The sequence below is a fragment of the Poecilia formosa genome, unplaced genomic scaffold (genome assembly GCF_000485575.1).
Source record: "Poecilia formosa unplaced genomic scaffold, Poecilia_formosa-5.1.2 Scaffold37, whole genome shotgun sequence".
NCBI lineage: Eukaryota > Metazoa > Chordata > Actinopteri > Cyprinodontiformes > Poeciliidae > Poecilia > Poecilia formosa.
The window spans coordinates 270,731-295,868 of record NW_006799976.1 but is presented as its reverse complement, the minus strand read 5'-3'; the positions used below and the strand labels follow the sequence as shown (position 1 = coordinate 295,868).

The following is a 25,138-nucleotide window of genomic DNA, read 5'->3' as shown; positions in this document are numbered from 1 at the left end:
ACCTTTGTTTACTGTCAGTCTCTTCGCTTCAGCCAGAGGGGGAGGAAAAAAAAAAACCAGACGTCGCTCGCAGTGAAAACGTCGCTCCTGTCTAGTTCCTCATTTCGCAGGTTTTCTGTCGCTACGGTGCTTGGTCGACATGAACTCCGCCACCTCCGGCGGCTTCGGGTGTTTTAGCAGCGGGGGAGGTTTCTCAGCTCAGTGGCAACAACAAGTAAGCTAGCTGCTGGGTTCAGGCTTATCGCTTGTCCTACCTTCACTGCTCTCCCTCCGCTTCGCTCAGCTCTGTGTCAGAGCAGGCAGGTGAAAAAGAAACTGAAAAGCTCTGATACAGACAGAAAACAGGCGAAGCTGCATTTCTTCTGGCTTTTTCTGACGCCAGCCCTCTGCTGCTTTTAAGCTACAACTATCCTCTTTATTTTCTCTTTTACACTATGGCTATGGCTTCTCTGTTTTTAAACACGGTAGGTTGTAATTTTATTTATTTATTTATTTATTTTCGCCAGTATGTCTTTTTTTCCGCCTTAATTTGGAAAAACAACAAATAAACAAAAACACCTCTGCTTTGGTGTCCAGGATGACGCCTCCCCGGCGGCTCTGACAGACCTGTGCCTCACCTATGTGAGCCAGAACCTGGAGTGTTTCTGCGTGAAGCTGCCTGACGGCTCCTTGTGCTTCAGGGAGGCTGTGCTCTTCCCTCAGGAGTTGGCAGACCAGCTTCTCGCCAAGATGGCCACTGAAGGTAAGCCTAACCTCTACGGATAAGGGGATGCATGTCCTGGGAATCTGGGATAAAATAGGTCAGTGAGAATTTGATGATTCTTAATAAACTGACTGGAAGCAAAAAGCCTAAAGGCACTAATTTCCATCTCAGTGTAGGAATGTTTCTTTGCTGTGAAGAAATAATGTTCCCCTATACATGCTTTTTTTATTTGCATCTACTGATATCTATGTTTTTTATTATTATTATTATTCCTTTACTTTCCGTATGGCTTTTCTTGTTTAATTAAGTAAACTTTTAAATAATTTCTCAGTCGTCAACACTCTTCTCCGTCAACATTTTAATCATGTTACAACTACCACACTTGTGCAGAGTCAAGGTAACACACTATTGTGAAGATGAAGAATTATAAGTCTGTTGTTGAGAGTATCATCTCAGAACAGCATCAGAGCCAGGGACCTAAAAAGGCTGATTTAAATTTACATTTTTTAAATCAGCCTGATTTAAAAAAAAAAAAAATACAGGCTGGGTCAGTTAGAAAGTTGATTTTTACTCCCATTTCACACTTGTGTGATACTTTGTGTTAATCTATCAGATAAGAAACCCACTTCACATGGAGACCTCAGCTAAAATACACACCTTTTATGTCAGTTGAAATTTAATTAATTTGAAAAAATATATAATACACTCACTGCTTTAGATCATTGAATTTTACTAAATCTTTTGGTCATGTTAACAGCCTTCTGAATCGAAACGCAAGGTTTTTGTCGTGTTTAAATATCGGCTCCGACATTTCGCTGTTACCTCCTCATGTCGGGTGTATCTGTTCGTCAAATAAAAACAACAATGAAATGTTGACATGTTGAGAAACTGCGACTGATGGTGCTTCATTCCCCTCCAGGCCTCCTGAACGACAGCACCGTGGGGGTGTTCAGGAACTGTCAGTACCTGCGGCTGAGACGAGCCTGCATCCGCACGGCCCGGATCTCTGCCGAGGCGTTCCAGAAAGCGCTCTGCCCGCACAGACTGCTGGAGCTGGACGCCGCAAGGGTCAACGCGGACCTCACCATTCCTGACATCCTGCAGGGATTGGCTACCAACAAATACTGCCAGGTAAAAAAAAAGCAGGAGGTGTCACCTGCTAGGAAATCCTTTCTTCGTACAACTTGAAGTCAGTCTGAAAATGTTGTGTTTTTGTTTTTGTTTGTTTGTTTGTTTTATGTCTCTCCCTGCAGGAGTCTCTCCAGCGGTTAATCTTGACCGGACTCACTATGGCCTCCCTGGAGGAACCAAGCTGGTACCGCTTCAGTGCCCTGCGCGGCCTGCGCTCTCTGTCCTTAGCTAACGTGGAGTTCTACGACTCCGGCCTCGTCGACGTCTGCTCGCTCCCTCGGCTGGAGAGCCTGGATCTCTCCAACACGTCGGTGACCAACCTGAGCCCGCTGCTGGGCCTGAAGGAGCGCCTGCGCTCGCTGACGTTGCACCAGCTGAAGAGGCTGGAGATGAGCACGGCTCAGCTGCTGGGAGTCATAGGCCAGCTGAATGTGCTGCAGGTTGGTAGCCGTCATTCTGGTGTCGATGGTAAATGCACATTTGCGGCGGCAGAGGGAGAACTCACGCTTGTGCTCAACGCAGCACCTGGACATCAGCGACGACAAGCAGTTTACCTCCGACGTGGCCTGTCAGCTGCTGGCGCAGCGGGGGATCCTTCCTGCTCTCGTTTCCCTGGACGTCTCGGGGAGGAAACAGGTGGATTTTCTTTGTCAGGCCTGAGACGATTAATCGCGATGAATTGTTTAGTGAAATAATCGTCAACTAATTTAGTAATCGATTAATCATTAACACAGACCAAAAAAAGAAAAAAAAAAGAAAAAGAAAAAAGATAATTTGTTAAAAGAACATTGTGAGCGCAGTAATTAAGACAAAAATGGATATATTTTGCATTTGAGATAAAAATAAATAAGCTTTGTCTGTAGAGATGTTTTACCCAGAACTCCTGAAATGGAAAAGTTTCAGCTTCACACAGTTCAAATTCTGGAAAAGTAATTTCAAAATAATTTCCTATTAAGCGCCTTTTGCCATCCAATTATTAATTAGTTAATCAATACAATAATGCAACAGATCAGTCCTACGCTGTATTGATATGTCGAGCAGAAAAACCTGAGTTTTTACATGTTAATGTCAGAAGTGTTTTTTTAGCTGCAGGTGCATCCTTTGTTACAAATGATCAATGGCTCACAAAGGGAATGCTGTTATTGTATTTGACTCAAAAAAAAAGTTTGCTTTGTTATTAAAAGCATCTTTTAATGTATTAAAAAGATTTAAGCAGATAAATCTGCAGAATGTGCCAATTTTTCCCCCCCAAATTATTCTTTATAATATTTGATAGATTAATGTATTAAAGTATAATCGATTAGTAAAAGTGTATGTGCTCCGTCTTCCTTTGTTGCAGGTGTCTGATAAAGCCGTCAGGGCGTTTGTCGAAGAGAGGCCTGGGATGACCTTTGTGGGCCTTTTGGCCACAGACGCCGGCTTTTCCGACTTCCTCTCCGGAGAAGGAAATCTTAAGGTAGGAATGGACGCACAAGGATTAACGTGGAAACAAAGCAGAGGAGTTTAGGTCCGCTGAGGCTTTGTCCGCATGGAAACAGGTTACAGGAGAAGCCAACGAGACTCAGATCTGCGAGGCGTTGAGGCGATACAGCGAGAGGGAGGGATTCGTCAGGGAAGCTCTGTTTCATCTGTTCAGCCTGACTCACGTCATGGAGAAACCACGGCCTGACATTCTAAAGGTAAATAGTTCGCTCAAAATAATGCGGAAGGAAAAAAAAAACACACACACACAAAACAATTGGGTTTTGCTATGGATGACAAACAACAAAACATGGTATCTGTTGTTTCTAAGCAACCTTCAGACAGTTTCTCTTGACTTTCTGTGCAGCTCGTAGTTCTGGGCATGAAGAATCACCCGGCCACCCTAAACGTCCAGCTGGCCGCCAGCGCGTGTGTGTTCAACCTGACAAAGCAGGACCTGGCAGCAGGGATGCCGGTCCGGCTGCTGAGTAACGTCACCCAGCTCCTCCTGGAGGCCATGAGGACGTTCCCCAACCACCAACAGGTAAAAAACGTCAGGAGTCCTTCGTTGTTGCTCCGTCATAAAGTGCACGTGTGTTTGAGGAACCTTCTGCATGAGTCTGTGTGGATGTTTGCAATCATTCTTTACCCCATTTCTCTTTTTCTGCAACAAAAGCATTGCAGGCAGAAGGTGTTTTTATCTGTTTAATGCTTGCTACATTTTATGTTTTCACTGAATTCGGGGTGATTTTTATAACTTCTCTTTCATTTTCTTAATAACACTCCTGCTAAGGATCAGCATGGAGTTGCCACCCTTTCAGCACCAAATGTAATTTACACGAAATGCAGCAGAAGTCAACAGAAAGTCCAGAAAAAGTCCAGGGCAGGGTCGCATTTAGAAGAATCTGGAGCCAGTTTTGGTTCCCGATCTACTAAAAATGTATTTTCCGCATGGAAATTACAGCATACTGGTTGGTAGACCAACACATTGGTGGGTACAAATCAATGAATTGTTGGTTTAAAACGTCTGGTAGGCTGCTACATGCTAAGGGATGTTCTATAATTACATTATCTTCAAATTCTGTTGATTTAATGACCTATGTTGTTTCTAAAAATCCACCAATATCAAAACACCTTACTTGAAAAATATGCAACTGTAAAAAATAAAAATAAAAAAATATTTGGGTCCCCCAAACACTTGAGTAAGCAGTTTTTAAAATCTAGTCCCGGTCGTAGAAAATGATTTTCAGTACAGTAGAAGACGGGCTCCATTTAACTTCACTTTCATACATTTCTTAAACTGATTCTGGAAGGTGACAGGTGGAAATTTAACAATTCAATTTGAGACACTTACTTTGCAGATTTATTGTCTTTATTCTCCCGGTTTGGGATATATTGTTGGTTTCAGAACAACTTGCCGTGATCGTAAGGAGCATTTTTGCTGCTGTCTTTCTAAAACAAAATTTGACACGGCAAAACTCTTTGTTTGAACACTGTGGGCTTTTCTGATCACACACTCAGCAGGAGCATAAGCGATCCGTCTGGGACTCACAGAGCGGAGGGATTCTTTGCCACTGCGCTTTCCTGAGCAGAAAACGATTATATTAGAGCCTCATTTATCAGCAGCTATCTTAAATGATTATATCAATACCTCATACATCAAGAAGTACCCGAAGAATAAGAAGAAAACGATCCGCAGGCGGAGACAGAGAGAGGTTAGATCATCACTTATTTTGTCCAACCAGTCATTGTGTTTAAACATGTACGCACTGAACGATCAAAGCTCTGTTCTCGGGAATCTGTGCGCGCCTGAGCGACGTGCAGGGAGTGGAACAGAGGGCGAGACCTCGTGGGACTAACACCGTCGTTCTGAATAAATTGGCGACAGAAAGAAGTAGCTTTGTGATCTGTTCTCACATGAACAAATATGCAGAACCAGGTCTAACACGCAGATTTTAGCTGATCTGAACTTTAACAAGAGCGTTGATTGTCACGACTTCAGTTTCCACCGTCTGTGTCAAATTTGAATTTTTATGGAAGTGGGGAAAACATGTAGCAGCTTTCTGTAGGCCAGCTGTGTTGCAGTGTGCAGGTGGGGTAGCAATGCCATACTCTGCTCCAGACAGTTGTACAAACCTCTGGTACTTTTACTTTCTTATTTATAAAAGGAATTATTTGTTTATTTGCATCTTTTAAAGGCTTAAGTGATTAAAATTTTCTTTTTTTATCCAATTAATTGTCAGAATAATCAATTGACTAGTCGATCACTAAAATAATCGCTAGTTCCGGCTGTGTAATGTACATCAGACATCACTTGTCTGAATTTGTAACCGTAATAGTTGTCACCTGTGTGGTTCTGTCCCAGAAAAAACACCAGAACATCGAAAAACTAACGGTATAAATCTGAAACTGACTGTAAACGCGTGTTGTGACATCTTGAAATTTGAATGGAGGAACTTTCAACAATCAGAGTTTTTAGCTTCCCTTTTCTTGTTCTGTTTTAATCTTTTTCAACCAAATTTATGGAAATAAGTGGAACTTTTTTGGCAACAACATGAAGATGTTTTTTTTTTTTTTTTTACACGGGTTCTGAAATGTCTGTTGTTTTGTTTTCTCTCTTTGTAGCTGCAGAAAAACTGCCTGCTGTCTCTGTGCAGCGATCGCATCTTACAAGAGGTTCCATTCAACAGGTGAGAAGCAGATCTTCGTACCGTCTCCAAATGATTCACATCCCACTATTTAACATCGTCAGGCAAAGTCTGGATTGTGAGTCGTCGTGCATTTCTGTTCGTAAGGTTCGAAGCAGCCAAGCTGGTGATGCAGTGGCTCTGCAACCACGAAGACCAGAACATGCAGAGGATGGCTGTGGCTATCATCTCCATCCTGGCTGCTAAGGTACACGTTGTCTGGCTCACAGTCTCCTCTGCATTCCAGATCTTTTTCACAGTCGTGTTTTGCTCCTTGCAGCTGTCCACCGAACAGACCGCCCAGCTGGGAGCAGAACTGTTCATCGTTAAGGTACGACTCCTCTCATGACTGGAAAAATAGTCAACAGGTTTACCGTAAAAGTCGACAGCTTTAGACTAAATGTACACGCTCTCTCTCCCTGGCTCTCAGCAACTGCTGCACATTGTGCGTCAGAAGGCAAACCAGAACGTCGTGGACGCGACGCTGAAGTTTACGCTGAGCGCTCTGTGGAACCTCACAGATGAATCGCCGACGACCTGCCGCCATTTTATTGAGAACCAAGGCTTGGAACTGTTCATTAAAGTGCTGGAGGTACACAAAAGAATTACAAATAAGGCTCTGCATGCTGATTCCTAACCGGAGTTAATCATCATTAGCGGCACATAGTACATTTGCATATCACTGTAGGGCATTGTGACTCACTTTTATTTTCCATCCCTCCCCTCCGCCATCGCTGCAGTCTTTCCCCAATGAATCTTCCATCCAGCAGAAGGTGCTAGGTCTTCTGGTATGTTTACTGACCTTTTCCTGCCCTTCCGAATAAATACTCTAGTTTGCTTGACCGCCCAAATTAAGGCCTCGGCATTCCCTTTTCGCCCTCTGCCATGCAGAACAACATAGCAGAAGTCAGGGAACTGCACTGCGAGCTGATGGTGCAGAGCTTTCTGGACCACATCAGTTCTCTGCTGCACAGCCCCGAGGTGGAGGTCAGCTACTTTGCCGCCGGGATCCTCGCACACCTGACGTCACGAGGCGAGGAGGCCTGGACGCTCGGCCCGACTCTGCGGGGCTCGCTTCTCGAGCAGCTGGTAGGAGTTCAGCAGAACCTCTTCAAAGTGGTGGATGCAAAACATGCGAAGCACTGTGGTCATTTACGTGTTCGCCTTTTCTAGCACGCTGTCATTATGAAGTGGCCCCCTCCGGAGTGTGAAATGGTGGCCTACAGGTGAGCTGCAGATGTGGAGATTTTATACAGCGCATCCTTGAAAACTTTAATTAAGGCCTTAAAATATCTGACATTCATTTTTAAAAAATTAAGTTTGCCTTAATTACAGGCCATGCTATTTACTTTCATATACCATACCATACCAACTTTATTTATAAAGCACTTTAAAACAACCACAGCTGATACAAAGTGCTGTACATCAAAACACAACATAACAATAAAAAAACATAAAATAAAAACTTACAGTTTAAAAACAAAAACATACAATTTAAAACTAGATCCCGCTAGAGTTGAAAGCCAAAGTAAAATAGATGTGTTTTAAGACGAGCTTTAAAAGTGGACAGTGAAGGGGCCTCTCTGACCTGCAAAGGCAAGTTGTTCCATAATTTGGGGCCCATGACAGAGAAAGCCCTGTCCCCTCTGAGCTTCCTTCTTGATCTCGGTACCTCCAAAAGCAGCTGATCTGCGGACCTGAGAGACCGATAAGGTATGTATGGGTGAAGAAGCTCAGAGAGGTAAGCCAGGGCAAGATTATGTAGTGATTTAAAAACAAACATAAGAATTTTAAAATGAATCCTAAAATATGCAGGCAGCCAGTGAAGTGAGGCCAGGATAGGGGTCACGTGTTCCCTCTTTCGAGTTCCTGTCAACAGTCGTGCAGCAGCATTCTGTACTAGCTGCAGACGTGAGAGCAGCGACTGACTGACTCCCAGACAAAGTGCGTTACTGTAATCCAATCGAGTTGAAACTATTCTATGTAGTTTATTTGTCTTTTCAGACTTTTCTATCAGGCAAACATTTGAGTCGCACTCAGAAACTTCATTACATTTTGTGATTTGAGGTGGTTGAGGCTTCCGCTAACTAGCTGCTAACAAAACCTTTCTAGCTAGCTGATTATTAATTATCTCCAGTTGACCCAATGACTTTCGTCTTTGCCATTGGACAACTTATGTTGCAAACCTGTTTGATGGTCAAAAAAAGCCTGGCACTAATATATGAAATATGACATTTTCTTTCACACATTTCTGTCATGAAACAGGTCTTAAATTTCATTCATAATGGTCTTAAAACGGTCTTAAATGTGATTTGGTGAAACCTACACCAACTGTCACGATAAAAAGTAGACATTATTCCTACTGTGGCTGTTTAGTAAATCTTTACAGCTTGTTAGAAAAGTTTAAAGTGAACTTGTCCTTCTCTTGTTCTTCAGGTCTTTTAATCCATTCTTTCCCCTGCTGGAGTGTTTTCACACACCTGGCGTCCAGCTGTGGGCAGCCTGGGCCATGCAACATGTATGCAGCAAAAATGGTGAGACACGAACACTTTTAAATAACGTTTCTGATACATACATCTGTTTTTATCTGCAGTGATTTACTGTATTGTAAGCGGTCTGTCTTTTTCGGTCTTCAATACACGCGCACATTATGTACATTTGTAGAAAAGTGGTCAGACTCAGTTGCATGTCCTTTGATCGCGAGTCCAATACTTTTATTTCTAATAAGTGGATAGTATTTTCTGCTATAGTCTTGTGCAGTATATTATTATTCTTATTTTTAACACTTTAAGAATTTTTAAACTTCATGTTGCTGTTGCACCTTAATTTCCCTTGTGCAAGACAATAAAGGCTGTTATTGTGCTATTCAGATATTGGTGCTGATAAAGGTATTGATAATCCTTGAAGTTTTTAGATATGTTTTTGTCAAGATTTGTAAGTTTAATGATGTTTTTTATGCGTTCTGCCTAAATAGATTAGCTGAAAGTTAGCTTACGCACACCCCAAACTCTGCTGGAAACAAATACCTGCCACGCTTTTCAGATTTTTATCAGTCAATACTTTGAAAACCTACCATCCAATTCTTCCCACCACCCCGCTCACCTCTCTGATGTTCCGTTGCCACTTTGCTGCAGCGTCTCGCTACTGCAGCATGCTGTTGGAGGAGGGCGGCTTGGACCAGCTGGAGCACGTCCACACGCACCCGCAGACCCACAAAGATGTGAAACTGCTGGCTGAAAGCATCCTGGAGAGCCTACAGCGACACAGAGCGCGCACCGGCCAGCCCGCGCACACAAGTCGACGCCCGCCCACACAGTAACAGGTGAAGAAAACTTAAAAAAAATAAGATAAAATAAAATAAAAAGCTTACAGCTTCAAAGACGTCTCATCCTCTGGCGTCTCCCCTTTCAGAAAACAGTGAGCCCTGATGAAGAAGGGGAGCTGGAATGCGGTCTCGTCACGGAAAAGGGAGTCGTGTGAGAGCAGAGCGCATGCGTGGGCGATTGCGACGCCCGTCGCGCAACGCAAACGCTCACGGATGCTTCTGAAGAAAACAGGAGCAAAAGACAGAGAAAAAGCTAATGTTTGCACACTCTAAACCTTATTTATTTCCTTTGTGTTCTTTTCAAGACAGAAATATTTTGAGCCCAGCGATGGGGGGGGGGAATTGAAATCCTGATAAGCTGGGTTTTGTATTTGTGCTCGCTCTCGTTCGCCTGAGCACTTGGATGTTTCTTGCACCAGAAAACGCTGAGGTGCTTCGAACCCCAAACCGACTGACTTGAGCGATAGGGTGGAGCTTTCAATGGCTCCAGGTGTGTTGCCAACTTCTTTATTGTCTGAAATGGGGGGTATAACTTTAAATACATGCATGACACTGCTGAGAGCTCAAGCATGCTGGTGTGAATGCTCGTACTATTGGTTTTAATAAACGCCTGCACGTTTGACTGTAGCGGAGCTCCAAGCATTAAAATCATGCCTCTGCGTCTGCAGCGCCCGCTTTATCTACCTGCTAAAGGGGAACTTGATACGGATGCGCTCGGAGGGTCTAAGTGTTCCACAAGATGACTGAGAATTTCTAGTAAATTGATATTTCCTAAACTCGTTTGAGTAACAAATCAGTTTCAAAACTCAGAAGCAGATTTTATTGGAATATTTAGCACATTATGTCTGTCTGTTTTTTGTGCAAGTGTATACTTCTGGACGCAAATGCTAATAACGACCTGGGCAGAGTAGGCGTCATCAGTTTTTCTCCTTGGGAAACGCCTGTATATACGTTTACGTTCTGCACTGCTTCCCAACCTGCCGGTCTGAAGGAGCTGCCTTTTCTATATGGTGTAATATATAACGAGGCCAAAATGGTTCTCTGCCAAGGAGGATTTCAGTTTTTGCATGCAGTTTTATTCAGATATTGTTTTTTTGTTTGTTTTTTTTCACCCCTAACATAAATAGGAATCATGTCAAAGAGGAAAAACTGCTGACTGTGATGCCACACCATGTTGGATGCCTCTGCTGTCCTCAGGGTTCCCATACAGATGCTTATTTTCTCCATGCAGCTTTAAATCTGAAACATTTTTTAATCGTATCACAGGACCACACAGAGTTGAGGTTCAGCATTGTGGCCATTTGAAGCAGCTTATTTTAAAATCTCTCAAACAAAATCCCTTGCAGAAGTATTTGAACTTTTAAAAATGTTTTCCCTTTACAACTTAATGAGTAGAAGAATGACGGACTGATTTCATACCACTTCTAATTTTTTTTTTTTGTCCTACTTTACTTTGTGTTTGTCACACAGAATTTAAATAAAATAATTTGAGGTTTGTGGCTAAATGAATGAAAAATAGTTGCTGCTAAAGTTTTTGTTCTCACTTAATTTATTAGTCATTTAGGAACCACTGCTTTAGATGCACAAACATTTTCTATACTCAATGTATTTTTTTTTAAATGCTTATCCAGACTTTGAATAATACGAGTTACTTGCATGTCCAGACTGCATAGGAACCCAGAGGACAGACGCTGCCACTTTAATTATTCACTTCTTAGTTTCTCACGTTGCATTTTCTGTGCAAGTCGCATCAACCTGCGTTTTACAAACTGCGGTTAAAAACGGAGATGCCATGAAGGACAGGTCAGTTTGCATACATAAGGTGAACTATGATCACAGGTCCAGAAACCAAAAATAACATGTCAGTCAGTGAAGCTTACCTACTGTACACCGCCTCATCTGTTCAGTGAGTTATGGCCTTATGGTTTTGTTAAATTTGTCATGTACCGTTTGTTATCCATCCAACTGGGACTGGATTATGATTTTTAGTAAGGATTTCTGTTGCTTCAATTGAATCCGGCTGTTTCGTCCATTGCTCAGATTTAAAGCCAGTTTTTGTTTTCTTACGATTTATTTCAACTAGAAAAGGGGTAAAAAAATAAATAAATAAAAATGAAGAAACCGAGACTGTGCCATACTGCTGCTCAGTCATGTTTTAAAGTATGAAAATAAAGAATGTATGTTGCCATATAAACTGTTTTTTTTTTTAGTCCACTCAAAAGATTATGAGCTATAAGATACAACACAATAAAAACATGGCCTGTAACATCAGTTTTCATAAAACTTAGGTACAGACCATCAGGAAAGCAGACAAAAAATATTTTTTGATCAATACCAATTAGTAGTTTTGAACCATTTCATTTTATTTTTCTAAACACAAAAAAAAGACCTGCTGGTTCCTCAATAGAGGAGATATTTTTGCACAAAGTAAAATGACATCATCTCCAACTAATCAAAACATATGCTACTACTTTTACAAAACTCAAAGTTCAAGTCAAATTATCTACTGATGATCGATAACGACGATAGATTTGATCAACAGAACCCACCCACTCGTATCCTACTATATCTCCTTCTGAACTTTGGGTCAACTAAGTAAAAAATAATTTTGCAGCCCTCACTGACTAAAAACTTTAAATGCATCGTTGGATTTGGGGAAAAAACAGATTTTCTTTGCAACGGTGTTCTACAAATATCTTTCTTCAAATTCATGTTGGTATATCGGTGGAGCGCTTTCATTCCCCGGTGTAACGTGGCTGTCTCTTCTCGATGAAGGCCGCCATGCCCTCCTGTCGGTCCCGTGTGGGAATGACCTGATAAGGAACAGACGCCGCGTGAGGAACTGATCAGCTTTTACTGAAAGCAGTAAAGCTCTAACAAGTATGACACATGGGAAGGCAAAACCTTTGGAATCGTTCACTTCTTTACATTAAAACAATGATTCGGAAACGTCGCCGGAAAACGTACCCTGGCGTAACACAGCCTCTCTATCGCCATTGCTGACCCAATGTCAACCTGCGGGAAATGGATTGCGGTCACTCCGTGTTTTGATATAAAGACATTGCAAGAAGCATATTATGAAGATGAATCCCTCATGCATCACCTCAACACCTCTATTTATTGCTTCTTTGGCCATCCGCACTGCAAAAGGAGCCTGGTGATCACAAAGGAAATGACATTGGATTTTACATCCATTTTTTTTTTAAAGATGTATTTAAAACTGGACACAAAAGCTTTTCAGTTTTTTAATTAAACAAAAACTGTCGAGGAAAATACAAAAAAAACAAAAAACAAAACATGCATTACTTTATATACATGGCTTTCTCAATCAGGTCACAGTTTTGCAGAATGGAGCGTTATCAAGGCTCCATTTACTTTCTGAACTGTTTCTGAAACACTTATCTGGTCACATTTTTAAAAGATTTAAAAGCATTAAAGATGCATGTTGAGTAAAAATATGTTGAGGGCCATTTTGGGGTCCTCTACCCACCACTGGTCCATATTTATGTCCCACTCTGCTTCTTCAGAACATTCAGATGATATGACTGGACGGCCACCACCTATTAATTTGCAGCTAAAAATAGACTGTGATCTAACCTGGGGTAGAATCTCTCTGGCCAGGGCCAGAGCCTCTTTGTAAGCAGCATCTCCGCTCTGGTTCTGCTCTACGGCTCTGTTTACAAGCCCCAACTCGAGAGCGGTCTGGCCTCCCACACGCCTCCCTGAAAACACACAGAGACGGACAACCGCATCGCTCCATCAGACCCTCTTTGAGTCTGTTCAGACGTCTGGATTTCTGTCTCACCACCACCTGTGAATATGAGCTCCTTGGCCAGAGTGACGCCGACCATCCGCGGCAGCCGCTGACTGCCCCCTGCAGGACAAAAACCCCGTCAAGGTGAACTTCTCGCAGCTCCTTCGCAAAGCAAATCAGTGCGGCTCGGGGTGATTGCTGTGAGCGCCGGTGGACTTACCCGCCCCCGGGAGCAGCCCTCGCGTTGTCTCAATCAGACCCATCTGGGCTGAAGTTGCTGAAAGACACGCACGCAAAACAGAGGACGGGTGAAGGTCAACGTCTGAGTGATGCCTCTGTCAGAGCGTCGGGACCCAAACACCTGCTCACCTCGCTCAGCCGTGCTCAACCAATCACTGAAGTGCCACACCTAATATAACCTATCGCGCGGTGATGTATGTACATGCACAGCTGGGCAGATGGCTATCATTAGCGCCACGGCTCCACTCCAGGCCATTAAAACACCCGAGACAATAAAAGTGATAAGAAATTTAACCCCTTTACTGCCTGAATTATTTACAGCTATGTAAAGAAATGGATTGTAGATGTAATGTAGAGATATTTAGTAGGGAGAAAATCTGTTAAACCTTGACCACTAGATGGCGACAAAGGTTTCCAATATCACTTTTGGATAGTGTGGGATATGCATCGTCAGGCATTAGTTGGATAAAGTAAGGCTGCTGGGAATACGCTGTGAATTCACAGCAACAAACTATCCAATGACCAAAAGTTGTTGAATTAATTTCCTCCTAATCTCTAACATAGGCATTAGAACCCTAACTTTAATCCTAATTTCTTCCCATTTGTTAGATTTACATTTTCCACAGGTATATGTTTTTAAATTCATATCACAAAGTGTTTCACTAATTTGCCCACCCAAAAAGACTTCTTGTATCCAGAAATTTTTATGGTACAGCAGCTTAATTTTGTCATCAGACTAAACAATTATTTACTGTAACACTACTGAGTTTTATGGGTTTTTTTATAAGGCTGAAATCTGCTCAAAAAGGAGCCTAAGTGGGGTTAACATCTAGCCTTCCACCTCCATGACAATTTCTCCTTGTTTTGTAAGATACTGAAAACAGATAACTACCTCACATATCCCTCCCACTGTAAAAAGAAAACCCAACCTATTCCATTGTTGCCGTTCTCTGTAGATTTTTAGGCATCTTATTCATTCTCGTTTTCTGCAACACGTGGATGACTTTTCAAATGGAAACATTTGTGCTGCGCTCTCACTTGGACAGTGTCCAATGTCCTTAAAATTCCTCAGTGAAAAGGGAAGATAAACATGATTTTCCACAGCAGATCAGTGTTGATAGTGAGGCACTTACGGTTCCTTGCAAGTATTTATACCACTTCAAATTTTCCACCTATTGCCATGTTTTAACTTCAAACTTAAATGATTTATATAACACAGAGAGGTTCATAAATGCTTAGAGCAAGAAAAATGACAAAAATGATTTAAAAAAATGTATGTAAAAAAAATCATAATCATAACTCTGATCTTGAAAAGCTGTGCATAAGTATTCAGCGTCACTGAATCAATGCTATGAAGTAACCCACAATAGGATCCAGCACTTCCATTTCATAATTTATGTCGTATGCTTTTTTAATGGGATTTCACACAAAATACCACTAAAATACATTAAGATCTGGGGTAGTTGCCTCACAAAATGTGAATGTTGAAAACAGACGAATACTTTTGCAGGTCATGTGCCCTCTGAGAATGTTTTTCGTGAGACCTTGGGACGCACCAGTACCTCGTGGTGAGCTCCACTGCTCTGAGCAAAAACTGATGCAATCTGGGAGCTGTCGGTCTAACGCAAAGACTGAAAATGGAAGTTCCTATCCTCCGTCACCCTGTGTAAACTCACCCGCTGACCTTATATGACTGGATTACTGACAGCTGCAAAGGGAGAACATGACGTCCCCCTTCCAGCTGCATTAGCGTCACCTGACTGAGCAGCCGTGTGCCTTTTCCCCGGCCGGGCTTTTGACAGGTGAGGTCACTCACAGGCAGTGCGCAGGTCGCAGGCCAGGGCGAGCTCCAGTCCACCTCCCAGGGCGACGCCGTCCATCGCCGCGACAGTGGGCGTGGGCAATACCGCTGCCGAGGCAGTTAAGATGAGGTGAGGAAAGTTCAAAGCTCCACCTCAAACTCATCATTCAGCCTCCGTATATTGATTCCCCCCGCTACCTATTTGAGACATGAGGGAGCGCAGGCTCTGGACAAACAGATCGGACTCGGAGTTGTCCATCAACGCTCGTTCTTTCAGGTCGGCACCTGTGAACAGAAATTGTCACTGGTCCACAGATTCACTGAGAACTTTCACGCAGAGCCTGGCCTCCCTCCCCCCCATCACCTGCACAGAAGACCCCCGGCACCAAACTCCTGAAGATCACCACACGAACCGCTGAGTCATGGGACAGAGTGGACACCAGCTCCCTCATCTGCACACAAAAGAGTTCAGGTCTGTGTCTGTTCTGCGAGTGTGTGAAGGTGTGTGATGTAGACAGGTCTGCTCACCTGTGACACAAACGTGTGACCGAGAGCGTTCCTTGCTCTGTGGCGGCACATCAGCACCTCCACTATTCCTGAGGGGACAACAGGCAGCGGCACAAACAAAACACAAGACGTTAACCCGAATGGTTAATAATGAACGGATTCATCAAGCCTGTGGGTGGATAAGCTACTGATTGTCAGCAAAGTTCATGTCCCCTGCTAGTGTCTCTGGCTGTGAGCAGTGGAAGTAGAAAAGTCACTTCCTATTTTCTGTGAGTTTGGTTTGTTGGAGATGGTGTGAAAATACTGAGCCATCATGGGATTCCCAAATAGGAATGTGGCTGCAATTATCCCTGCAGCTGTTTATTTTATTGTATTTGATGTCAACCTTATTAAATATCTGGGGGTGGGGGTTGAACCAGAAAATATTTCCAAACAGTTTGTGTGTATTAACTTTTACTCAGCCAGCTGACAGGCAGTGTGCTTTGAAGTTTCCCCAAAGCCCACATGAACTCTCACACATTATATATCTCAAATTTTACATTTGCTGATAAAGAACAAGCCTCTGAAACAGCTAATTTAGAATAGCTAATTTACAGACCAGGGGTCCACTAGTTACCAATAAACCATCTCATATTAAATGTCCAGACAACAAACAACAAAGAATGGACCATATTAAAAAGATGTCCGCAGTGGTGGGTTTGACCGGAAGTGGAGCCCCCTAAAGGAAGTTCTTCTCAAGGCTCCATTGAATTTCAGTCCGGCTGTGGTTTCAGGTATAGCGGCACAAAGACACATTTCACTCTATGATTTCCCCTGTGAGACAAACACAACTCTACCGTCTAATAATAATCCAGAAGTGGGTCACCTGTGGGAATGCTGCTGCTTCTTTCTTTACTAGTAACCAAGTAGCTGCGCGGATGTTTGCACTCCATACAAAGGATTTAAATGTTAGGAAATAATCCATCAAATGAATGACATGTACCTGCTAACATGACTGCGGTCGAGCTATAATTATAACAATAATAATGTTTTTTTTGTTGTTGTTTTTAATGTGTCCCTACCCTTGTCCTGTCCCTCTAGCCGCTTTAGGTCCACCTCCACGGACACCTCCACCGCTGTGTGCTGTGAGCGGCTGTCGGCCCGGCTGCAGGCCGCGAGAGAGCGATTTTCCCCGGCTAGCAGTTTCGTCGCGTCCCGGTGTAACCCAGGGTGTTTAAGTCGTTGCGTTTCCCACCGTGGGACAGTCAAGCTCCGCAACAGAGAGCACCTCGGTACTGCCAGTCTGTAAAGGACAGAAGCCATGTTCAGTTTTTTTGTTTTGTTTTGTTTTGTTTTGTTTTTCTGGTCCTAAAAGAAGCGGCGTGAGAGCAACTAGGGAAAAAGTGGCTGGTCGAGGGCAGCAGGAAGTTTACTGGAGGTTTCTTCCTGAGGAAGGAGGGACCTGTTTGCCCCAGGCCGCAGTCAACAACGACAGCAGCGACAACGCCGAGTGAGCAACTCCTTTTATTCAGTGTTGTCATAATTTTAACTTACATTTATATAAATAGACGCATATCAAAACTATTTTAATTATTAGTAGTGTGTTCACGGGTTTTTTTTTTTTTCATGCTATACCTGCTAACTGTAATGCGTGTTTTGATTTTGGATGTGAAAGACCTACACAAAGTAAAGAGTAACATGGTTTTCAGAATGTTTCCTAAACATGCAGTGGTCCTCACTATACTTTACTTTGATACCCACAAATAAAATGCAGAGCAAACAACAGCCTTCAGAGGTCACTTATTGATAAAATGCCACCCAACTGTGTTTAATCTAATCTCAAATAATTCAGTTGTTCCATTAATTTTTTGTTTTTTTTATTTTTTATTTTTGCTGGAGAGCATCAGTGATCAAACATTAGTGAACAAGCAGCACCATGAAGACCAAGACAGCGGACACGTCTGTGGAAAAGTTGTGGAAAGGTTTAAAGCAGGGTTAGTCTTGAGCATCTAACAGAGGTCTACGCAATCAACCATCCAAAAGTTTGAGCACTAACTACAAAGAAACGTGCCTCTCACATTTTTTTTTTGCTTGCGTTGGTCCTTTTTGGACTAAGCAGACACGCACATGCAACTGACCCGCAGGCTGCAGGCGGACCTCTAGTTTTGTTGTTGAGGTAAGGTTTTCCATCAGACTGCTTCTGGTCTAGTCTGACCATGCATTATTGAGCACATCTTTTACAAGTTATGCAATCGGTCAGTGACAGACGGACACGTCGTGTGGAAGAGAGGAGAGAGAGAGAGAGCGAGAGAGAGCGAGCTGGATATCCGCATGCACGTCCATATGATCCGGGCACCGTGACAGAATCTGACCGGTTATCTATCAGACTCCTTTTCTGTCTGTCACAACGATTTTCGGTGTCGGTTTTTATTGTCGCCTGGCTTTGTTTGCTGCTCCTAATTAACTTTGATTCCGCCGAGTCTGCATAATGAATCATACTAATTTGCAATTGTGATGTAAATTAACGCTATGTGAGTAGTGCTCAGAGTGCAGGTGGCTGTGTGTAAAACTGAAGTGAAACTGAAACATTAATGAGGGGTTGCACATGTTCTCATGCTTACCACACACTAGTCCCAAAAATGTGGCAGAATTGTTATTTTATTTTATTTTATTTATTTATTTATTTTGGGGGGGATAATTTAAAAATCAATCTTTTAAGTTAAAGTTTGAGTCAACTTGTGGGTGGAAATCGCAGCTGGAGACCGGCCTCCGGGTTCTGCGGCGCTGCGATGCTGCGATGCGATACCTGTAGGATTTAGAGCAGAACAGGTCGTTCAGATTTGATGTCTGGCATGTTTTCATTCCTGTGCGCCACGAGACGGAAAGTGACCCTGGCAGCTTGAGAGTGAGGCTGTCTGAGTGACAGAAACTGAGCCTGATGGAGTCCGCTGCAGACGGTTTGTTTCTGGGAAAAGAAAAAAAAAAAAGATGAACAAGTTGGACGCGAATCACACCAAAGCCGCGGCCTGCTCTGACGCAAACACGTCAAGGTTGCCTTGATTGTCAACAAAGCAGTTGCCTTCACGTCATATCGAGTTGCACGCTGATTTTAATTTTAGGATGCAGGAGCGAGTTGCTCACAGCCGTCCATGTTCTCAGCTCCATCAAAGCCCAGGGCTGAATGCGAGCAGGGAGGCCTGGTGACAGGGTATGAGGTCAAGCATGAGTCACGGGGATGAAATGTCTGCAAGGAGGAAGATGGCAGGCACAGTGACGATCTGCTCAGGGCGAGTGCAATGTGTTTGACCTTTGTGTCTGATGATAGTAGACTGTAATTCTCTTGTTGGCTTTGCCTGCACCTTTAGATTCAGCTCCACATGTCACACACACACACACACACACACACCCACGCACACACACACACACACACACACACACACACAGTTTACACTCTGATAAAGGCTACTGAAAAGCTCTTCCTTGCGACATTAGATTGAGCTGAAATAACTTTTGTTTTTGTTTTGTTTTTTTTTGTTTGTTTGTTTTTGCCGAAGATTTGATCAGAATATGAACTGTTGTTGATTAAATTATGTAATACGTAAGTTTATCTATTCCAAGCTTTGAATTTTTTTTCGTAGGTTAGTTTTTCTTTAAAATGTATTTTTAAAATCTGTTTCAGATTCATTTCTTTACCTCCCTTCCTCCATTTCCCTTTCCATCCATCACCTTCCCTCAGCCTGCTTTCCACTTGGTCCAATATAATTATTTAGTGTTTTATCAATTCCAACATTTAATGATCCCTGCTGGTGAGTATTTCTGTTCACAGCCTGCACTTTATAAAGGAAAAACTAAATTCTTCACCCAGTGGCATATTACGTGCATCACAGGAGAGAGTTGAAAAATCTAAAGAAAATCTCAGATGATTATTAATTTAAGGTGCAACTTGCTCGTCTGCACAAGAAAGGACGGGATGATGCGTCTCTTGTCACGTGAGCCCATCAGCACGTGGCCAAAGTACGCAAAAGTCCTTCTGCAGGTGTGGATTGCGTTACCAGCGTGTGTTGATACTGGAAATGCAATAGCTCTGAGCTTCCCAGCAGAACATCCCAAACTCAGAGGATCATGCATGTTTCAGCAAACTCCAATGCCGGTCCAGGAAGCTGCTGGTCATTTTGAGTTTTTTTTTTGTTTTGTTTTTTTTTAACAATTCAGGGTGTGATTAGCTCATGCAGGGAGAGGGTAGGAGGTGGAAATTTTATTATGATATTTTATGGTACTATTGTGATACTAATTATTAATTATTTATTTTGTGTTTTTTTTAGGTAACTGTGAAGCTGTGACTGCATGGCACAGCTACACAGTGGCACAAACACAGATATTGTCTTGGAAAAACATTCCCATTTGAATGTTTTTAGGTTTCGTCACCTAAATAACTTAAACTTACACTCTTACAAAGTAAGAATTACACTACTGCATTTAATGTTTTCAAAGTTATTGGTGTTATTGACGTTCTCGTGGAAAAAAACGGTAAAGAAAATGGTACAAATAACACTTCCAATAAAGCAGTCAGTTTAAAAAAAAAAAAAAAAATCAGTAATTGAAGTTTACTGAGAAAACGATAAATCAAAATTATTATCCTGATAAATTTTACATGAGAAATGAGGAACTCTAGGGTCAGTGATGACCTGATTGTTGTGTGTTGAAGCAGAAACGCATCTAAAAGCTGCAGGGCCCCTGGTGTATCACATAAAATCTCAATAAAATGCATTGAAATTTTAGCCTGGTAAAAACGGACAAAGTGCAAGAGCGAGTTATTTTCAACCATATTCTGATCCAAACAGTGAAATCGAATGTCCTGTCTCTTCATGTCGAACCTTCTCCCTTTCCTTTCCAGATGATGATCACACACAGCACCGAGCCAGTCAAGATGCACGGGTCACCGACCGGTCTTGATCCAAATACATTGTGGAATGATGGAGCCAGACTCACGACCTGAAGGACGCAGACTGACGGGACGAGAAGAAGAGAGGGGGAGAGTTACAGATCAGTCAGCTACCGTGGTAGGAAATAAGTTTCATTATTGATTCTAGTAAATCTCCCAAAGTAAAGAAGAAAAAAAAAACTGACCATGTGAGGTAATGGAGAGGCAGCAAAGGTGACACCTGCGCTGGCATGAGGTTGATCCTCCTTTGTAGGTCGGGAGGATCGGGCAGCTGACAGAGGAGACGGAACACACCCTTAATAAAAAAATAAAGACTCCTCACTGATCACGTTAGGGATCACGTTCTCAGGGGCCCATCCGTCAATTCGAGGAATGCGTGTGTCCCCCCCCTACCCCCCTCGCCCTCCCTGCGCCTCCTTTCACGTGGGCCTGCACTGCACACAAAGCCCTCTGGAAGCTGACACCGTTTAGAGCAGCCAGAGAGGAAAGTTTTACATTAAAGATTCTGATGGCCCATGGCTTCACCAAGCCAAACGGGCTCGTTTTCCTCCAGCTGGCTCTGCACTCGGCCCGAGCTCTGCTGTAATAATGACACATCGGAGTCCAGATAGATAGATAGCCGCGCCTGACCTCGGCGGCTCTGAAATGAGACGATGTCTGCGTGTGTCAGGACTGCAGCATGTGAGCCTGAGTCGTAAAACCACCTGTGATTTATTTTCCTCCAGCCACAGGTTGCTGGTTTGGGAACTTTAAGAGCTGCTTTTTACTACCTTTGATTGCTTTATCCAAGCAGTTCTTTATAGATGCAGAGCAGCGGGTCATCTTAGAATAAATATTAAGGAACGGATTAAAAAAAAACAAAAAACACAGTAGAATCCACTTTTTGAAGGGAATCTGTGTTTTACAGTGTCCCTTTTCACATTGCATCTACAAATTTCAGTGTATTTCATTAGGATTTTATGCCAGTGTCCAACATGAACTACACTACGAAAGCGAGGTGTTACCGTGAATTAAACGGGAAATGACATGTGGCTTTTTATTGTTTTATAAAAAGAAAATAAATAAAAAAATCTGGCATGCATTTGAATTCAGCAACACTAAATCAATGCTCTCTTAGGCTGGGATTCCAGCTGCATGTCTTTAGGCGTTTGTCTACACCAGTTTACACATTGAATGACTGATGTTCTTTGTTTTTCTTCTCTTTGTAAAATAGTTCAAACTCAGATCAGAGGAAGACACTTTTCCTGTTGAAGTTTGTTCACTAACGTTCTCTTCGCAAACCTCTGACACGGCTGGATTAATACCGACATTAAATTACAAACTCTATTTGCCACTTGCATCACTTCTGTGGCACGAAACACACATCCATGCCACACTTTTCAGATTTTTATTCGTAAAAACAACAGAAGGTTAGGCAGTGTTTGTGTCGATCTGTAACATGAAGGCTCAACAAAATGCAGTGACGTTTGTGACTGTAACATCACAAAGAGGTTATGAGTGGCTACTTCCGTGCAAATAATCCTCAAAAACCTTGCAATGATTTTTTATTTTATTTTATTTTTTTTTAAATCTAATTTAATCGGTGACCAGGTGGGAAACTTAAAAACGACGCTCCAGCTGTATTCATCCACAGTTCGTCCACATGGATCAGTGTATTGTCAATATGTAGCTGAAATCAGCTTTGATTAGAGTTAAACTATATTCGCATTTATTTTGGACTTTTTTTTGCTTGCAGCCCAGTTAGGTAAAAGTGATTTTTTTCAGGCAACACTAACTCACATGGGGATCAACAAAAAGTGATTTTTCTTCATTAGGATCCTCTGCCTCGTCATCTTATGGTTTTTGGTTGCTTGTTAGTGGAAGTCTCCACTCCGCTCTCAATTGGAGGGATGGAGGGAGGGAGTGGCCTCCATGTTGCTGTTTCTACAGAAGCTCTGCAGGCCTCTTTTGATCCACCTCATCATTGCTTTCAAGTCACAGTCACTGCAGCCTCCACAGACACAATCCAACTTCTCGCACTTTTTAGCAGCAGCCATCCCTACTGCAAGCTAAGTGATTTAACTGAGACAGATGAAGTCTCTGCGTCGAGTCCAGGAGTCTGTAGCTCTGGTTTTGGGGCGACATGCATGTCTTCAGTCCCTCTGCAGTGGATGTGTTTACACTGGCTCTCCAAACTGCACACACAAACACACACGCACGCGCACACACACACACACACACACACACACACACACACACGCACACACACACACCAATGCTAAAACATCAGGGGTTTTGTCATGTAAAGAAAATCTAGCTTAAATCATTTGTAAAACTTTCTGTACAGCTTAGGTACAATTATCACAAGGTGCACATGAGTACAATACTTTTTAAGTACTTTTTTTTTTAAATTCAGTTTCACCATTCTGTTTTCTTGAGTTCATGTCACATATTTTGAATCTGATTAATCAAATCCCACTCTCCTAATAAGATTATCCTGGATTCTGATGATATTGGGTAAAGCTGTAGTTTGCAGAGAGGTTGTGAAGAATTAAATATTGCAAAAAACTATCAGAAGCAAGATGCAACAAAAATGTGACAGAGAAAAAATAAATAAAGAAAGAAAGAAAAGTGTGAGTATTTTTGCAAGACGCTGTTAGCGTTGTTGCCCCCTTTTTGTTACGGTTGTCGTTGCTGACCAGTCACAGGTGCTGGTGCACTGCAGCAACATAGCTTGAATGGTTATTCAGGCATCACTGCTTTGGGTATGGCACTTATCAATCAATCTTTATTTATCTAACAAAATCTCTATAAATTAATCGTTATAACACGATGCATCTCCAAGCCTCGGGATCCAACGTACCCACTCAAACTAATGTGATCGTCACATTAATCATTTGCCTTCCTTCTTGGTTTTAAGGGTTTAAATCTATCGGACCTAATCATCTTTCTTGCGTAACGTATTTAACCGCCTGAGGCTGACCTCGGCTTCAGCAGCTAAGCTCCCAGTTTCAGGAGCGTTCTCATCAAAATGACTGTGGGGAGAATCAGGGAGCACAAGTGGTGACAGTGGTGAGGCAACTGAGTGAATCAGCAAATAAATAAACGCATGCATTTTGACAGCTAAGCGTGTGCGAGTTCACTTCCTTCCTCAATTAAAAATTCCACAATGCCAAACAATTAACAGCCTAACGGAGCGAACACAATCCAATCCGAACGCGTTGTTATTGTCAAGAAGCCGCCGGGGGACACGCACACGGAGGAGAAATTAACCAGCGGACCAGATGAGATAAGGCCCTTTACGTCTGTGTGTGTGTGTGTGTGTGTGTGTGTGTGTGTGTGTGTGTGTGTGTGTGTGTGTGTGTGTGTGTGTGTATGTGGCTAATGCCGCCTGCTTTCACACGAGATTATGTACATTATTTATTTATTTTTTTTATACAGTCCAACCACCCCCACACACCCCAGCCTCCACATAAACGCAGCAGCCGGTCTTGGTGTCGTGTGGAACCCTAAACAGAATTTGTTTGGGAGACGACGATTTACCACAAACTCAGCTGATGTTCTCTTCATATCATCCCTGTTCAAAGCTCAAGCATTAAGAGTTCGGGTGTAATCATCGTTATAGTTTGTAACTGCAACCAAGTGTGTTTCTTAACCAAGGCAAAGTTGAAACATTCAGCCTTCTGGGTGCAGTAACTTCAGTGAGACATTGTCATCTGGCCTCTGACGTCGGCCTGACAAAGGTTTGCTCCACTCCTCGTTTTCATCTGTGAGACGTTTGAGGTGTTTCTCACAAAGCCTCTCCACCGCATCTCAGTAAATCTAAGATCTGGTTTCTTTTTCTTAACTTCTGCAGGAGTTAAGAAAAAGAGTAATTTCTAAATCCACCGGTGGATTTAGGAATGTTTTTTGGGGTTCATTGTTATCTTGCAGGATCCAGTTCTGCTTCAGTTTTATTTATTTTCTTTATTATTATTATTACTTTTTTACAGATGGTCTCAGCTTTTCTTCAAGCACTCTCTGATTAGTTTTACAATTCACGGGGAGCCCTATTGCACCTCCAGTTCCATAATTCACAGCTGGTATGAGGTTCTGTTGGTGAAATGTTGGTTTTTACCCAACATATAATCTATTCTGGTGTCGACATAATTCACTTTTAGATTCTCTCGGGTTTGCCTGTTCCTGCACTCACCTGCCTGTTCACCCTCCGATGGATCGTCATTCACCGAGCATCGATCACCGGGCGGTCGCCAGCCTCGGCTTCGTGGGCAGACTCGCCTCCTCCTGGAGCTCTGGTGACCCCTGCGTCGGTAAGATCCGCCCACTTGGAACCTTCAGACTTCATCAACATCACTTTTTGTAATTAAAACTATTTTTGCATTAGTTCTGCTGAAGCACTGACTCTGGACTGAACCATGACGAGCCAAATAAAGGATATTAATCATTAAACTGGAGTCTGATAACTTTATCCTGGGTCACTTTTAAAAATGTAAAGCCGTAAAATATTTCACTCTGTTTACATGGATTTTATACATGGGATGATATGACATTCCACTATCACATCTCTGTGTTTTAACAAATGCTGGAGAAACTGTATCACCCTGCGACCTTCTCTGGCATCATAATAAT

The 25,138-nt window shown here is 42.6% G+C and overlaps 2 protein-coding genes and 1 long non-coding RNA gene across 4 annotated transcripts; 2 read left to right on the top strand and 1 right to left on the bottom strand.

Annotated features, from left to right (window-relative positions):
- Nucleotides 1–11: 11 nt before the first annotated feature.
- Nucleotides 12–11,414, top strand: zyg11 (zyg-11 family member, cell cycle regulator). 2 transcript variants are annotated; one of them, XM_007550547.2, is made up of 18 exons: nucleotides 12–214; nucleotides 577–742; nucleotides 1,623–1,834; nucleotides 1,957–2,274; nucleotides 2,357–2,470; nucleotides 3,174–3,290; nucleotides 3,373–3,513; nucleotides 3,663–3,839; nucleotides 5,921–5,985; nucleotides 6,091–6,190; nucleotides 6,263–6,313; nucleotides 6,413–6,574; nucleotides 6,723–6,770; nucleotides 6,874–7,071; nucleotides 7,156–7,208; nucleotides 8,419–8,516; nucleotides 9,117–9,304; nucleotides 9,394–11,414. In XM_007550547.2, exons 1-17 carry the CDS (start codon nucleotides 140–142, stop codon nucleotides 9,299–9,301), a joined length of 2,280 nt encoding a protein of 759 aa, XP_007550609.1. In that variant the 5' UTR covers nucleotides 12–139; the 3' UTR covers nucleotides 9,302–9,304; nucleotides 9,394–11,414. The 2 variants fall into 2 exon arrangements, with proteins under 2 accessions (XP_007550609.1, XP_007550610.1); XM_007550548.2 differs by having other exon boundaries at nucleotides 13–464.
- A 235-nt stretch (nucleotides 11,415–11,649) lies between these two features.
- Nucleotides 11,650–17,018, bottom strand: echdc2 (enoyl CoA hydratase domain containing 2). Its single transcript, XM_007550549.2, has 11 exons — nucleotides 16,671–17,018; nucleotides 15,631–15,698; nucleotides 15,467–15,554; nucleotides 15,301–15,387; nucleotides 15,118–15,210; nucleotides 13,282–13,338; nucleotides 13,119–13,181; nucleotides 12,905–13,029; nucleotides 12,411–12,461; nucleotides 12,275–12,322; nucleotides 11,650–12,120 (listed from the first exon to the last, which is right to left on the bottom strand). Exons 1-11 carry the CDS (start codon nucleotides 16,909–16,911, stop codon nucleotides 12,043–12,045), a joined length of 999 nt encoding a protein of 332 aa, XP_007550611.1. The 5' UTR covers nucleotides 16,912–17,018; the 3' UTR covers nucleotides 11,650–12,042.
- A 2-nt stretch (nucleotides 17,019–17,020) lies between these two features.
- LOC103137039 (uncharacterized) lies at nucleotides 17,021–24,953 on the top strand. Its single transcript, XR_476087.2, has 4 exons — nucleotides 17,021–17,098; nucleotides 20,483–20,648; nucleotides 24,670–24,819; nucleotides 24,894–24,953. It is a non-coding gene; the product is annotated as an uncharacterized LOC103137039 (long non-coding RNA).
- Nucleotides 24,954–25,138: the final 185 nt, after the last annotated feature.

Excerpts from the sequence above, each read along its gene's own strand:
- zyg11 (XM_007550547.2), top strand. The coding sequence starts at position 140 with ATGAACTCCGCCACCTCCGGCGGCTTCGGGTGTTTTAGCAGCGGGGGA. Across the intron at positions 1,835-1,956 it reads CTACCAACAAATACTGCCAG|GAGTCTCTCCAGCGGTTAAT; the intron begins GTAAAAAAAAAG and ends CTCTCCCTGCAG. Across the intron at positions 6,191-6,262 it reads TCTCCATCCTGGCTGCTAAG|CTGTCCACCGAACAGACCGC; the intron begins GTACACGTTGTC and ends TGCTCCTTGCAG.
- echdc2 (XM_007550549.2), bottom strand. The coding sequence starts at position 16,911 with ATGGCTTCTGTCCTTTACAGACTGGCAGTACCGAGGTGCTCTCTGTTG. Across the intron at positions 12,462-12,904 it reads CCAGAGAGATTCTACCCCAG|GCTCCTTTTGCAGTGCGGAT; the intron begins GTTAGATCACAG and ends TGTGATCACCAG. Across the intron at positions 12,121-12,274 it reads AGAGGCTGTGTTACGCCAGG|GTCATTCCCACACGGGACCG; the intron begins GTACGTTTTCCG and ends GTTCCTTATCAG.